Raw genomic sequence first — 16,769 nt, 5'->3', positions numbered from 1 at the left:
AAATTCTAGCTTGTCTAATTTATATATTAGATTAATAATTATATTACACTGGATAAGCTTATAAGCTAGAACCAAGCACTCATGGGGACTGTATTTGAAATTTCTTGGTCAGCAGTACTTATTTTTGAGATTTGTGATTGGTGGGACTAAATGTAAGACCGGTTTTACTGTATATTTGATGTAGTAAAATCTTAAGACTGTGCATATTTTTCTTTTATTCCAAATTGGTAGAGGCCTTGTTGTTTTACATGCGCTTGGCTAAAGTATGTAGATCATATACTAATGTCTTCGACATCAACTACTTATGGTATTGATTAAACAAAAAAGCTCTATTTATTCAGGACTTGTTTTGAGATTTGCGGATCTGGTGGAAACTTGTGAGCCTCTGGACAGGCATGAGGCTAACAACTGCATTGTTTTTTGAAAATTTGATAAATGAAGTTGATAAAATAAAATAAATTTGAGCATTTTATGATTAGATGATATCCTCCTGCTATTACTATTGCTTTGAGCACATGTGAGACTGGTGTTGGATGTCTTAGCACAAAAAAAGATTATGCAATTGCAAAGAAACCTCGATTCACCCTAAATGTGTAGCATGACCACAACAATGTAGGGATATCTCTAAGCAAAAATTACTTTGGGTATCTGACTCATAAGCTGCATTTTCTCCGACACCTTCCTTTTTTTCAGTAGACGTCTCAAATCATAGTTCTATAACTGCCAATTCTTAATATTGCCATTTGATTGACATTCTTTTATATTTTGCCTGTTTCTTTTGATTTGACCCATTTAACTTCCACAATGAATTGGATTACATTTTTGTATGTCTTCATGTATCTAATTTATCTAAAAATATCTCTTTTACTCCTGATTAATCCTTGTGATAGAGATCATGAGAGGCAAAGAATGAGAGAGTATTTTCAGGAGCTGGGACAGATGGAAGCCCGAATAGACAAGAGGCCGCTGCTGCTGGAAAGAGCTACACAGGTGTTTTTTAAAAATCCTTTTTGCTATACATTTGCTCATTAAATTCATTTTTTTAAAAAAAATTGCAATTCCGTTGCCTCAAAACATTGCTAGAGAAATCACTGTCTAGTTAGTGTTAGTATAGTTTAGACCGAGGGGGGAAAACATGCCTTGCGATGCTTTCTGCTATTCCCATGCCTGTAAGTAATTGTCATCCCAGCCAGCCAGAAGTTCCACAAAAAGAAATTTGCCAAGATTAGCTTTGGTCAGCACTATGTGGTAAGATGGAAAATATGGGAAATTAATGTGCAAAGTGGCCAACACAAGGAGTTTTGAAATATAATTATTGATAGGTGCCTGTCTCTAATGGGATTGTTTTCCAACCACGGGTTGCAAGTGATATCAAATATATAACAGGAGTGAAGCTGGAGTTGATGTCACTTTACCCCGTAAGGTGGAAAACTCCACATTATTGGCAGCTACCCCTCTACAGTTATATGTTGTATATGGCTCCTTAGATCCCCTGCCCATCTGCTCACGAGTAGAGGAAAACAAGGTATAACTTGCGCCTCACCTCCCTTATCTCCCCTTCACTTGCTGTTTCTTAAAAATAACATATAATTGGGGTGCGGCAAGGCTACAAACATGTGGGACATGCACTATAGAAAATGTGAATGTTTGATAGAAAGGGCTACACCAGCTGAGTCAGTGAATTGCAGGGAGGGCAACCTACGCTCTAAAGAAGAAGCCTTATATGCATCACGAAAATGACATCTAACCATTCCCTCATTTTGCTTTGTGTTCTACAGCAAAGCATAGATAAAACGTCTCACTTGCAGTGCACGGAGTAATGAAGTGTAGTAGCGTACAAGCAGTATCCTGAGACAAAGTATTGTGAAAGATAGGACTTCGATCTTCTGAGCCATTGAAACGTGAGATTCTAACTTTGTAGGACTAGAAGGTGAGACAAGCTGATTGAGAGACAGGGTTGTTTGGATGGACAAAACTGAGAGCTGTGGGCCCACGCTGGGAGGGAGGAAGAGATCTTAGGGCAAAACCAAAATTGTGATTTGCGAAACTGTGTAGCACCTACGATGAGAAAGTCAGCTACACACTAACAACCTTGGATGCGAATGATGGAAGAAATCCAAACTTATAGAACTAAGTGGGATCATGGATGGAATCATACTGCTCTGAGTACGCTGCAGAGAAGAATTAGCACACCTAGTTGTGTAAATGAGGCAGTTGATTAAAAGAAACAGTAGACATGAAGACTGTTTATTTGGCTTCTAGGCAGGATCTGAAGAGAGCCCCGAGATCATACTGACAATTGATAGATGCAAATTTGTTAAAATACCCAAAGGGCACCGAATTGATTTTATGAGCCTTTAATGGTGGTACCTTAGTGATGGAGCACCTCCCCACTCGCCGTGAATGATCATCCTACTCCCCTTGTGAGCAACAGATCCCTCAGAGTGGAATCAATCTATCAATAAGGATTTGTGAAGCTCGTCTAATCACTCGCAGGGTGTCCAGGTGCTTGCAGGTCCCGGATGAAGCAGTGAAAACAAAGGAAAAGCAAGAAGATGGCACACAAAAAACTGTGGGGGTCAAGGAGAAAGCAAGGAAAACAAGGGAAAATCAAGGAAAAGGCACACAAAAAACGTGGGAAAAAGCAAGGAGAAACTAATCAAAACGAGGGAAAAGCAAGGAGAAGGCACACAAAAATACCGGAAAACAACCAAGGAGAAAGCAGTGATAATTAGAGAAAAGCAAGGAGAAGGCACTAAAAAAACGAGGGAAAAGCAAGGAGAAGGCACTCAAAAAATGAGGGAAAAGCAAGGCGAGAGCAGTAAGAACTAGGGAAAAGCAGGGAGAGGTGCACAAAAAACGGGAATAAACAAAGAAAGCAGTGAAATTGAGGGAGAAGTAAGGACAGCACACAAAAAGTGGGGGGGGGGAAGCAAGGAGAAAGAGGTGAAAACTAGGGAAAAGCAAGGAGAAGACACAACACTTGTAAAAGATGATTATAGTTTCTGGAGAGGCCTTGAGTGACTTAACACAATTAATTCTGAGAATCCCGAAAATGACCTATAGAAATATGTATGGTGAGGTATTCATCTCCTAAGCAGCCCAAAGCCCTCTTTCTGTTCACTACTCCATGCTTTTTGTCCCATCCTGCCCACCTCTGAGGCCTGGACCTTTGACCCTTTACATATTTTTAAGTTCATTCATGTTCCAACCCATCTACCTTAACTCCACTATAAAATATAAAGTAAAACATAATAACATGTACCCGATGAAAAGACAGCCACACCACAACTCACTGGCCATGTTCCACCTTCCACAATTAAAATGTTGAAAACAAAATACCTACTGTTCATACAATATAACCGGGCCATCTGCCTGTTTTCATTGTTTAAAGCAAAGCCATTGCAAAACCTGTAGAACATCTTGAATATTCAGGGGACCAAACTGAATTAGCTGGGAACAACACCTTTCTACTGATCGTCCAAGAACACCCAATGTGATCCCTACAGGTATGCTTGTCTAGAACACAGGGACCTAACAAATCATAACCCCTGCTTGAGCAAGAAGCCTTTTTATTAAGAAGAAGAATAAGAAGAAAAACATCCCCCAACAAGTCTTTTCAAGCAGCCATGAACACAGCCATAACGCTGTAGGCCTAAAATAATTTGAACAGTTCTTATGAGAATGTGGAGTTCATGCACCTCTTCTGCCAAACAGAAAGCATTTGCGATGTTAAGGTGTATAATTTCATATTGACCTTCAGTGATAATACATGGAAGAATCCAGGGGACAAATCAGTGTTTGGGAAACAAGCTGGACACTCAGATGAAACATCTTTTCTCATCTTTGATTCCCTGTGGAGTATTCTGTCTGTCTAGCAGTTACTGCGACGGCCAATGACCGATCTCACTAGCTCTGGCCCATCTAGTTAAAGATGACCAGTGAAGTCATGCTAAACCGTGTAACCAGCTGTGTATGAGAAAGGTTTACGTGTATTCATCTGTGCAAAAAGATCCACAAAAGTTGCTCAGGAACTCCCAAATTTGTCAAGAATTTCTTTATCAGATTGATGGGATTGCTCATCTGGCATAACAGCAATTTAAGCCTGCATGTGGTTTGGGGGATACAGCAACACGATTTTGAATGCCATAAAAACACATGGATAGATTAAGAGGAAAAACGGTTCTATTTCTGACGGAAGGACTAGTTCTGTAATGTAATCTGTTTCAACAGGTGGCCTAGGCTAATTAGGTAACGTCTGAGCGCTTGTTAACCTAAGCCACCTGTTGTTTTCGACAGGAGTGGCAACTATATTGAAGCGCAGGCTGCTGAAATGAGACCGACAGCAGCTGTTAATTGGGAAACGGTTGCTAAGCAACTGCACACATCTGTAAATACAATAAAAATACGTATAGGCATAGTTTATATGTAACCACAATAAAATAGGAATTGAAACATAAATAATGAGGTGAGCTGTACAAATAAATAAGTAATGTAAAAAATGTGGACTCCAATCCTCTCTGAATAAGGAGGTTGAACCAAGTGTGCATTACCATTATCATTGTGCATAAATCCATGGGATTCATCCTCGATAGAGGCTCCACCTGGACGAACGCATTAAACATAGTCAAAGGTGTCGAAATTCACTTGAAGAGAATAAAGAAGTTAAAGCTTTTCAGCCAAAAACATGATCTAAAACAAAGTTTTAGAAGCCCTGGTTCTTAACAGAATTAACCAATCCCCCCCCCCCCCCCTCTGTTCACCTTTCTAGATCCTGGTATACGTCCCAAAAACGCAATAATCCATGCAGCTACATGTCTGGTGACTGGCACCAGCCACGCGTCCAAGTATTCCCAGTCGTCAATGGTGTCCTCTGGCTCCTGCTTGAAGCAAGATGATGTGCAGACTGGCGTACATCACGGAAAAGGCAATCAACATCAACACACTAAAATATCTGTTACAAAACCTCAAGGAATCTGGAGGTGTAGCATAAAAGGTTTCCAACTGAAGTTCTTAAAAGGTTGAAACACAAGCCCTTAAAACAGGCCTTCTCTTGGGTTGCCCAGTTAAAAAAAAATCTTTTGTCAATATTTTCAAAGACGGGCTCAAACATTTTCTGTCAAAGTAGTAGTTAGTTTTAAGAAGTACAAAGCCTCCCTGCCAAGAATAAACCACCTGTTGTTTGCAAGTAATGCCACTATTGAGGGGTTGGCTGTTTCTATTGTCATCTTTTCTTACAATGGTGGATTTGTAGTGTTCATAGATTTATAATATATTTAGACCTACTTATGACCAACCTATTCGTTTGGCCAAGTCTAATGTATTTCATGCCTCGCTGTGGATTTCCATTGCATGATTTTGCATGTTTGTGCTTTTCCTCTTATATTTATTTAGAAAGGATGTGTAAGGTGTTTTCTGCATTTTTAATAGCTCTTAATATACATTATCTCTTTTTCTGATGGGCCACTACTGCTTGACACGCCTTATTCTAGGGAAGTGGACTCAGAAAGCAGTACCTCCACAGATGAGCAGGAGTCCAATGTGGTTACCATAGATGTCATAAACCCTGGGACACAAAAATGACACAGGACAAAGGTCACGGAGCACATCGTAACAGTGCCTTGCACAGTCTAGAAACTGGGAACCATGGATTACAGTCACAAATAGATGATCACATTTCACTTCATGGAGATATACTGGGCTGTCGGGTTACTAAGAAGGTACTCTGGCAGCCAGATTCCTGATTAAGGAGTCTCGGAGCCTAGTCCACAACATCAAACCCACCAAAATCTCCTAACTTTCCAAGGCCAGGGAGGCAGGTTGAACCACCCTTGAGGCACAGTTGGGAACAGCTGGGGGCATGTATAGAAAAGGGAAGAGACACAAGGGCTTGCCACTGTCTTGCACAGCATCAATCTCCACTGTATGCTCCACAGTACAGATGTAGCCTGCGATTTCTTGGTCATTCTTTCCTTGGGCAGCTCCTCGGACAAGCAACTACTACTTGGCTCTCTTCTGGGTAGAGTGGCCCTGCAGTTACCGCTCTAGCGCCCCTCTCTTAGCAGCAACGCAGGCTCCATATACAAGGGAGAGCCTCAGCTCATTCAGCAGAAAGCTGCAGACTGCTCTGGTGATGTTCCTTCAGCTGTCTGGGTAGCTGGTTGTTAGTGGCATATCTTTGGATCTCAGAAGATTCGCCAACACCCTTTGGCCTACCTAGCATCAGGCAGTGAGAAGTCACGGGGCTCTGACTTGAGGATTCAGTCCCCTTTTTTCCATTGTTCATAGAGTTTGTGTATTCTCTGGCACAGTTCTACGACTGGTTCAAGGTGGTTTGTATTTCCAGTTCCATGCAAGCAAGCTAAATACTTTGTCTTCAAAAGCCAGGAGGTTGAAGACGTGGAGCTGTGGGGTCTTACCGAAAGAAGCACAAAGCGCATCCGCAAAGCAGAGAGAAACCTTCATTCTTTACACGTCAGTCTTATGGGAGTTCCACCTCGTTTAAAGAAGAGGGCAGGTGATGGACAAAAACAAACTGCACTTCTAAAGAAACTGGTTTCCCCAGTACTCTCACACCGCCTGATGGGGGTGATACATGTATGAATACAAAAGAGCAAAAGGCAACCCCTGCAGTTAAAATTTTGATAGTAGATTGCTGTCACCAGTCATCCCACATTCTATAATCCGGGGACTCCCGCTAGCTTCAGAAGTATCAGCAATAAACATCGCTCTTCTAGTGGCAACCTCGTTCTACTTACAGTAGAAATCCAAGATGGATCCCAGGTTGCCCACAGTCATCCATGACACAAGCTCCTGCTTCATCCCGCTATGCACACACAGTGCAATACAAAAGCAGTATACATAAGCACTGGATACAACAAAGTACCCGGTTGCAGAAGACCAGACAGACACTTTAGACAAAGACAGCCATCTGCCCAACGCCTTCAGCAGGGAAAAGACATGTCCTGCCGCTATAAATCAAAACATAATCACCAGAGCAATCCTGGAGCTGATGGTAGTCGCGCCTATGTACGGAGGGCAGTCTTGGTGCACTCCCCCAACCACAGACCCTAGCTCCAGTCAGTGCTTACCTGCTGTGGTCCTCAGTGTACCTACATGATTGTCATGCACACTAATGACAAAGAAGATCATAACTCTAGAGACGTTCTGTGTGTGGAGTTCAGGATCAGAGTGATTCTTGCAGAATCATAGAGAGCATCTGTTCCTGCCAAGCTTCAAAAATATGATCCTAGCGCACACCAGGTTTTGTCTTTCCTCGCTGGCTATTACCATCACCTCTTCACCTACTGTGCAGTCACTTTGATCCTGAACTCTTTCTTCCGCTGCCTGCACCCCCACTCTACCCTCCCTCTTGCATGTGCATGCAATTGTCCCCTTTCCACTAATGTTGTGGGCTATATTTTCTCCTCTTATAACTGATTCAGTGAAATAATTCCAGACAGTGCTTTAGCTGGGAGTGTTCTATTACTTCATTTGTAGTCTGCTTTCATTATTTCAAACAATATTACAGACATAAGGAGTTAGTCGAAATAATTTTAATTTATTCACTTTACCACTTTTTTGGAACTCATTCAAGTTTATTGAATTCAAGTTTTTGGAGTTTAAGAAAAACAACGTTAAAAAGTATAATGGCTAGTTGTGACTGCCAGCTTCATTTGAATGTCTGATATTTAAATTGCCCCTCTGACTTTGGGCCGAAGTGTGAGATTTAAAATGATACAATTCATGCATCCGAAACAAATAAATTTGCATCTCATTTTAGACACATAGAAATTAGATAATTCAATTCTGTTGTCTGTCTAACATTAAGAATTGAAAATCTGGTAAAATCCATGTTTCATAAATTGCAGTGTTTCTGAAGATGCACTTTAAGACTAGAAAAACAATAATCTGTTATGGAGCAACTTTAAACTTCTGAGTTATATCAAGGAGGTAATACTTGGATTTATTAGTAGAAAGTGAACTGGGGGACTCTTTAGAAGAGAGGATGGCACTGTTCGCACACCCCTAGGCAACACTTCATCATAGTGGAGTAACAGTCCACTTCCGCTCTCAGAACCCAGCTATTCTTTTATTCGCACTTGACTGCGCCTTTACCTTTGACCCTCTACGGTGCTTCGCTGCCTTTCGGCTAGGTTTGCGCTATACAAATATCATGTACATGCATTGGTGATTTACTATTTTACTTCTTTATTTCTTGTCTCTGCAGCTGTCAGTTATCAGAAATGCAGATATGTAAAATGTTTCTAACTCAGCTTGATTTGACTTTTGGGCGGAATATTTACCAAGGTTAACAACAACATAGTTATGTTAACAATATAATTATTGTCACCAGATCAATGCCCGGCTGTCTGCAGAAAAGCATTTTTCTGATGTTCTGAAGGAGGCAGGATTGAAAGAAGACTTATTTTTAAAGAAAGGACAAGCCTTGCCCTCTCACCAGCATTTCAGTGACGAGGAACCCGAAAACACCACTCGAGACTTGAGCAAGTAAGATCTTCACATAAGTACAGTCCTCCTTTTTAGGTCTGACCTTTGATAAAACTTACCTGTGTCTGACACTATTTTTTTCCTAAAAGAAGTCATACATGCATAGAAGGGCTTTTGGTCAGCGGGCTTCATACACTGGTCTGTTAAATTGCCATTAACATTTTGCTTCTGCCCACCACAGCATACAGCATGTGGCAGTGGGTCAGCCCGCTTTAGCCATTGACTCCCTTCACTTTTATTGACTAGACAAAGCCTGTGCACTATATTCACATCCACCTAAAGTAGTTCCTTACCCTTCTGTAACAAAGCTTGTTTGCAGCGTGCTTTTTTCATTATTCATATTTTCGTAGTATCTTTAAATACTGGTTATTTATTTTGCCTGGACTTCTGATGCCCAGTTAAATGGTGATTCATTTTCTCATTTCCTTTTTTGGTCAAGCATACCAGACAGTGCAAGCTGTCTTCTTGCGAAAGACCCATTGTGAACTTACCAAGAACATACATGGTCTTGCAGTCCACCCACTGCTTACCATTGTTTGGCTTTTCTGTCAATCATATTTGCTTACTTTCTGTTAGGGGCCTTTCCTTATTTCCGCCTATCCATATTCTCTTTGTCTCTCCCACGGAGCATAGCCTCTTTACCATCTGTTTCATTGGCTGACTTCTATGCTTCCTTTGTTGCCTTTTAGGGAACTACGTTTATCTTTTTGTTTAAGCACTCTATAAGAGCTGTCTCCTTTGTATGTTTTTGTCCTCCCTCCATGTTTCTCTCTCCTTTGCCCGTGTGGTGTTCTCCTCCCAACTGCACTCATGTTGCTGTCTCATGCATCTCCCCCATGCCCTACCTTGTTCTTTCACCTGTGTTCTCGCCCTCATGTTGCTTCTCCATCGCCTGACCTGTTGCTTTACCCCTCTGCCAACCTCTGTGTTGCTTCACCTTCAACCCAACTATCTCATCTGTTTAATTTTTTTTTATTTTTATAAAGGGTGAGCAGTATTTTTTAAGAGCACTTTTGCATGTTTTTTTTAAATGTACTGCTTTATATCTGATCAATTAATAAAAGAACTCGGTGTCCTTTTGTAGGCACACGCATGTATGTTGAACTCAAAATGATGCATTGGCCATGTCATTACGCCTTTCTTTTTAGTCATGCTGCACAGATTTTTTTAAAGGGTTTGCTGTACGTTTAAAGAGCACTTTTGCATCCTTTTTAAACATGTATTGATCCCTATCTGATCGGTGTGTGTTGAACTCATGCCTGTACCTTCACAATTGGCCATGTCATTGGCCGAATGCAATGCTGTACAACATAGCTAAAAACATCTGCTACATGTACGTGATGGCCTTTTTCCTTTTCTTCTGTGGAATAAACTTGCAAATGTAAATTATACCCTTTACACAACCTTTCCAAGGCCAGACTCTAGGCTTTGCCAGTACTTGTTTCCACTTTACTGTCTTATATCAGTGGTGGGAAATTGGCCAAAATGAAGACTCTTTAGAGACTCTTTGCACCAGAGGCACTGGCCGAGGGATACTCTGTATGCTTCATGTTTAAGCAATGACAGGTAAACTGAAAACTAATTAAATGTATAACTCGTTCATCAACTCCTAAGGTCTGAGCAAATTTGTTATTTTCACATAGGAGTAGGTTTGAGCAAGGTCGTAATTGTGCAGCTGATCATGTCACTCAAAAGTCATTTAAAGGTAAATCTCCGTGATCACCAGGATTGTTTGACAGTGATTTTACCGAAATTATTTATAATTGGATTACATTTTCTTCATGACGAGCATGATCAATAATAATATAAACAGATTATGCTTTTGCTGCCCTTCTCCAAAAATAGGTTCTCGATATTCTACCATTTTAAATCATTTGTAATGCAAGACTTCTAGTTAGTGTTAACATTTGTTTTTAAGTATTTAGTACCTTCTCTCTCAGTTTTCGATCCTACATCTGTTCTCAGGTGTGATTCTAACTTAGATTCAGCAGTCATAGATTTAGCTGCACTGCTCCATATGTATGAATTTACTCTTGGACAGGCCGCGAGAGTCTGTAGTCTAAATATTCTCAAGAGTAAATGTTTATTAAGTTCCCTGGCTCTTGTGGGGCGCGAACCGTCACATTGAAAACCATTACGTTGACAGACCCTTACAATGACTTTGCACAGCTTATCACAAACCATCATTGCAGATTCTGCTCTGGCTGCATTATGAAGATGGCTACTCAAAGAATTCTTGATGATGTCCAGTAGATTCTCGACAGTTAAGATTCTTTTTTTCCCTACTTCTTTTATTGTTTCTAAAACAATAGAATACATATCAACAAAACAGTAGCATATTCCCGTATGCCCCCCAACCAGGAGCACGTATAGCAGACACCTCCATTCCAAATCTAGTAACATGGGCATGGCCTTCAATCAATGCAGTTTCACTTTTCCCGCTCTATGCACAGGTGGGCAACTTCCTCTATTGTCCTTCTCCGTTCGGATCCTTAGTCTCTTCCCTGATCCGTCCTCCCTGTCTCTGTACCCTCCTCCTGTTCTTCACGCAGTCACACCTCCACCACATCCCACTCAGCTAGGCCCCCGGGGTAATCCTCTAGACAGTAGTCGATGCCAGAAACCACATTCCGCCCGTGTCCATTTGACAAACTCCCACATCTTATGTTTTTTGGTAGGTATCATATTCGTCATCCACCTCATGGAAACACATTTCTTGTATACTGCTAGTCCCAACTCCAATACCTTTACCTTGCATTTGGCATGCTTTGAACGTGGTACAAGCCCCAGTAAACACAGCTGCACTGTTGGTTGTATTGCCAGATCTGTCAGATCCCTCAGTTTATCGACCACCTCCCTCGAAAAGATACCATCCCCGGGTACGCCCACCACATACGTAAGTATGAACCCTACCCAATTTTGCATTTAGGACAGAGCTCCGGCCTGGTGGAATCAAGCTTATGCAGCCATTGTGGTGTCACATAGTCCCCATGTACGAATTTGTAGTGAATCAATTTAAGCCGAGCATTACGTGTGAATTTCGGGGAATTGCCAATTACTATCAGGCATTCACGCTCCCCCTTCTCTGTCCCCAGATCAGCCTCCCATTGGGTCTTGAGTTTGTCCAGTCGGGTAGTCGTAAGGTGCAGAAGCAGGCCAGAGAGATGTGTAATGAGTTTACCCCATCCCTAAGCGTTGGGTGTACCTGATTAACTGTGTCTCCGGCTCTTGATGGAACCTGTCCCAGGCCTTGCATATCGCCGCCGCCATACCAGCATATGCTAGAAAGCCGCCGCCTTCCACACTCCACTTGGTGCGAAAGTTTGCATAGCTAATCATCTAGTTATCCTCATAGAATTCACCCATGGGTAACCAGGCATTCCACTCCTCTATAGTTTCATAGATATCGGCACCTGCGGGGATATACCTGTGTGCCACAGACTCAATTCCTGCATATAGATGAATAGATCTCTCTTTCTCCTGGTCACCCGCTCCCATACTTCCTTTAGGGTTCTGACATGTAGTGGTAGTATTGCTCTTTTCTTTCTAGGTACTAGGGGTAGTGCTAACAACTCCCTCGGTAGTGCCAGTCATTTCAAGATACCTTCACCGAATCAGTAGTTTCTGCTTGAAACCAGTGTATCACATATTGCATAAATGAAGCCCAGTAGTGGGCCCGAAAGTACGGAGCTTGCATCCCCCTCTCTTCATGGCAACCTCAAGACATCAAGACTTATTTGTGTGTGACCATTCCCCCAATACAATAGTCGGATGAGTTAATCTAATTTGCAAAAGCAGGTCTCAGGTATGCTCATTGGCATATGCTGTAATATATATAAAATTCTGGGTAGCATTATCATTTTACTTATGTCTAATTGCCCCATTAAAGACTTCGGAAGCGTAACCATCTGTGAATAATCTGTTCCATTCTAAGCAATAACTTGAAAACATTTACATCATAGTTCTCTGCTATATCAGCACTCAAGGGGTATCCCTAAGTATTTAATCGGGGTACATACAGGGGAGATTCTTGAATTGTTTTCATTGAGCCTTTCAACACAACTGACCGTGAGCAGTTGGTCTCTGTACTTGTACATCACATGGGATTCTGAAGATCCATACTGAACTGGTTTCTACTTTTTTTTTAATAACCACACACAATAAGTGAAGAATGGATGCAACATCTCAGATCTCTCTGTATAACTTGTGGGGTAAACAAGGCTCCAGCCAGTAACTTTGATTTGTGAGGGTGCAGGTATCTACATTCATCTGTACATAGAGGGCACAAAACTCTATTTAAAAGCATTATTCTTACACAGTATCCTTTACCTGGTGAATAACGCTCATGAAACTCCAATCCTGGATAACGCCCTGAACCCAAATATAAAAAAGCAAAATTATAGAACTGTCACCAAAACTCAAAATGAAGTTTGATCCATCTCTTCTCAAAGAATTGGAAGTTGCTGACTTCCCACATCTCTCTCATGTATGGAGACCTGACTTGATTTCATTATCAGATCCTCTATTTCAGCGATCCTGTCTATCAGTAAAATCACCAGTTCTACCACCTTTTAACTATAAGCCCTTGAAAACAAAACTATCGTTGTCACCCACCTCCCTAAGGCCTGTGCCTTAATGTTAGTGTGCTTAGACTTGGGCAACTCTCTTATTGTAGTAGTATCCCATTCCCTCTCTCAACCCTCTTACCGCTAACCCAGCCATACTGCTTTTCTCCACAAGGAGATTTTGTCACATTTCCTCTGTCCTCATCAAATTGTATTGGCTGCCAATCATGTCTAGAGTAAAGTTAAGGCTTAGCTGCCTAACCCACAGAACTCTGCACCATGAGACCCCAACAAATCACAGCAATCTTCTCAATCGAACTGGTGGCGAAGAGCACTCCGAAGCAAGAACCCTTTTTTGGAATGTCCAGTATGGAAAAGTGCACTCATGCAGCACGGTCATTCTCTGCTGCAGTCACCTCTTTCTGCAACTCATTGCCAGTGGATTTAAGGGACCGCACCCTTGCTGTTGGCCTTCTGTTAACACCTAAAGACATCTCTGTATACACCATCCTATCATCACCTCAGAAAATCATTCTTAACTCTCGTGTAGCTTTGAAAGTGTATATGCTGGTGACACCGTTCGTAGCATTGTTTCCTGGTGCATCAACCTTTGTTTACTGCTTAGTGTCCATGTACCTTTTCATGTCTGTCTCCACGTACCTTTCTGATCATCTGGTCATGATTGAAAGAAGCTGAATCTGTATACAAAAATGAGGTATAGGGTGTGAAAGTGCCCCTTTTGACATGGTTACCCCACCCACCTCTGATATTAATGCTGACTTGACTGAGAGTGTGCTGGAATCCTGCTAACCAGGCCCCAGCACCAGTGTTCTTTCCCTAAACTGTACCATTGACACACAGCTAAGTCCCTTGTAAAAGGTACCAGTGGTACCAAGAGCTCTGTGTCCAGTGACGGTCTCTAAGGACTTTAGCATGTATTGTGCCACCCTAAAGGACCCCTTACCAAACATATGCACACTGCCATTGTGTGTGCTAGTGGAGAGAAAAAGGTAAAGTCGACATGGCATCCCTCTGAGTGCCATGCCCACCAACCACTGCCTGTGGCATAGGTAAATCACTCCTCTAGCAGGCCTTACAGCCCTAAGCCAGGGTGCACCATACCACAGGTGAGTGCATAGCTGCATGAGCAATATGCCCCTATAGTGTCTAAGTCCATTCTTAGATATTGTAAGTGCAGTGTAGCCATATTAAGTACATGGGCTGGGGGTTTGTCATTATGAACTCCACAGCTCCATGATGGCTTCTCTGAAGGCTGGGAAGTTTGGCATCAAACTGCTCAGCACAATAAACACCCACTAATGCCAGTGTTGGATTTATTGTACAATGCACCCAGAGGGCATCCTAGAGATGCCCCCCTGTATTTTAACCAACCCTTTAGTGTAAGGCTGACCAGTCTATGCCAGCCTGCCACTAAAAGACAAGTTTCTGACTCCATGGCGGGAGAGCCTTTGTGCTCTCTGGAATCAGAAACAAAGCCTGCTCTGGGTGGAGGTGTTTCACACCTCCCTGCTGCAGGAACTGCAACACTTGGCAGTGAGCCTCAAAGTCTCAGGCCTCCTGTTCCAATGTCCCAGGGCACTCCAGCTAGTGGAGATGCCTGCCCTGCGGACAAAGCCCCACTTTTGGTGGCAAGTCCGGTGGGACAATTAGGAAAAACAGGGAGGAGTGACCACTCCAAGTGGGACCACCCCTAAGGTGTCCAGAGCCGAAGTGACCCCCTCCCTGCAGAATCCTCCTCTTTGTTTGAAGGACAGGGACCAATAGGGTCAGGAATGTGCCCCCCCTTCCCAAAGGGAGTGGGCACAGGAAGGGTGTAGCCACCCCCAGGGACAGTAGCCATTGGCTACTGCCCTTTGACCCCTGTAACACCCCTAAATCTAGGATTTAAGAGCACCCCTGGACCTAGCTCACCAGATTCCTGGTGACCTCAAAAAGAAGAAACAAAAAGAAAGAAGGACTGCTAAGCCGACCCCAGCAGTGAAGATTCCAGATAACAACTGACTTGGCCCCAACCCTACCGGCCTGTCTGCAGCTTCAAAGACCCCTGCTCCAAGAAGGTGACGCATCCTGCAGGACCAGCAACCTCTTAAAATTCCCAGAGGACTGCCTGCCCAGCAGAGGACCAAGAACTCCAGAGGACAGTTGCCCAGTCCACAAGAAACTCCAACAAGGACTCCAGACCCACCCCGGATCTGAGGGCTGAGGGTGCACTGTAAAATACATACAACACTGGCATTAGTGTGGGTTTATTTTGCTAAGACGTTTGATACCAAACTTCCCAGCCTTCAGTAAAGCCATCATGAAGCCAAGAATGGATTCAGACACTAGGGACATATGCTCATGCAGCTATGCCCTCACCTATTGCATAGTGCACCCTGCCTTAGGGCTGTAAGGCCTGCCAGAGGGTTGACTTACCTATGTCTATGCCACAGGCAGTGGGTCGTGGGCATAGCACCCTGGAAAGGGTGCCATGTCGACCTTGCCTTTTTCTCCCCACCAGCACACACAGTCTTCAATGTCATTGTGCATGTGCTTGGTGATTGGTCCCTTAGGGTGGCCCAGTACATGCTGCAGCCCTTAGGGACCCTTCCTGGTCACAGAGCCCTTTGTACCACTGGTACCTTTTACAAGGGACTTAGCTGTCTGCCAGGGGTGTGCCAATTATGGAAACAATGATACAATTTAGGGAAAGAACACTGGTGCTGGGGCCTGCTTAGTAGGATCCCAGCACACACTCAGTCAAGTTAGCACCAATACCAGGCAAAAAGTGTGTGGGTGTGTGTGTGGCGGGGGGAAGGTAACCATGCCAAAAGGTGCACTTTCCTACAACCTTGTTATTCTGGTCGTTCTTATTCTAAATGTTAGTGTCCATGCTTTTCTAACATTAAAAGTGTCCTGGCTCCCCAGGTTCTCTATTCCTATAGAGCATAGTTTTTGGGCCCCATCTTCCATTTTGCACACTCATTTCACTGCCCTGGGAATTCAAGCAACATTCTTTGTCTTTTTTCCACTTTCTTCTTTCTGCACTCCCTTTCAGGCACCTTTTGCATACGCCTCTCCTATGCTACATTCCAGGCCACACACATCAGTATTCCTGATTTTTAATGTGGGAGACCCAAACCCTGAATAATGTATTGCATGGCAGTTGGGATTGCTCTGTAATCCCATACACCTTTCAAGTCATGAATATTACCACACAGTGCACCATGCCAGTAGGTGCTTTGTTTTACAGTGGGCCAGGTGCATTCTGTTCCTCCAGTCCAACTCCTGCACACAAGATGGTTCTGGTCTTCCTTTATGTCACAATGCTCTGTTTGTGGCAATGTTCCATCTCACACCAAGTTTACTCCCCTCGTCCAACAAGGAGCCTTCTATCTTTCTGCCAGAACCACCTCCTCATCTATCATTGTAATGTATTAGACCGTCAATCCCAGATTGGCATTCGCAAGGTGTTCCCCAGCCTGCTGTGACCTCGGTAGTCCCCCCACAAAGCAAGCTGAACCCAGTCCCACCTCTCTTTAGCCAGTGGATAGCTGGGAATTGTCTTTAGAAGCCAGACTGTGACTCTTCCCCTTCTCCAGTTGTACTGCTGTCAGTCCGCTCCACCCAGAAGGTAACACCTACTCTCCCAAGTCCCTGGCTGTTCATTCATGAGCTTATAGGTCAGTGGAG

The 16,769-nt window shown here is 43.1% G+C and overlaps 1 protein-coding gene across 4 annotated transcripts in view; it reads left to right on the top strand.

Annotated features, from left to right (window-relative positions):
- Window positions 1–16,769, top strand: part of FAM161A (FAM161 centrosomal protein A) — a 128,428-nt gene that overhangs the window by 98,692 nt on the left and 12,967 nt on the right. For all 4 annotated transcript variants that reach the window (XM_069234198.1, XM_069234197.1, XM_069234200.1 and 1 more), the window contains 2 exons: window positions 891–990; window positions 8,357–8,511. In XM_069234198.1, coding sequence (XP_069090299.1) covers window positions 891–990; window positions 8,357–8,511 — 255 coding nt within the window. The remainder of the gene's footprint in view (window positions 1–890; window positions 991–8,356; window positions 8,512–16,769) is intronic.

The sequence above is a fragment of the Pleurodeles waltl genome, chromosome 5 (assembly GCF_031143425.1).
Source record: "Pleurodeles waltl isolate 20211129_DDA chromosome 5, aPleWal1.hap1.20221129, whole genome shotgun sequence".
Classification (NCBI taxonomy): domain Eukaryota; kingdom Metazoa; phylum Chordata; class Amphibia; order Caudata; family Salamandridae; genus Pleurodeles; species Pleurodeles waltl.
The sequence above is the reverse complement of the archived record's forward strand: the minus strand, read 5'-3'. Positions and strand labels throughout refer to the sequence as shown.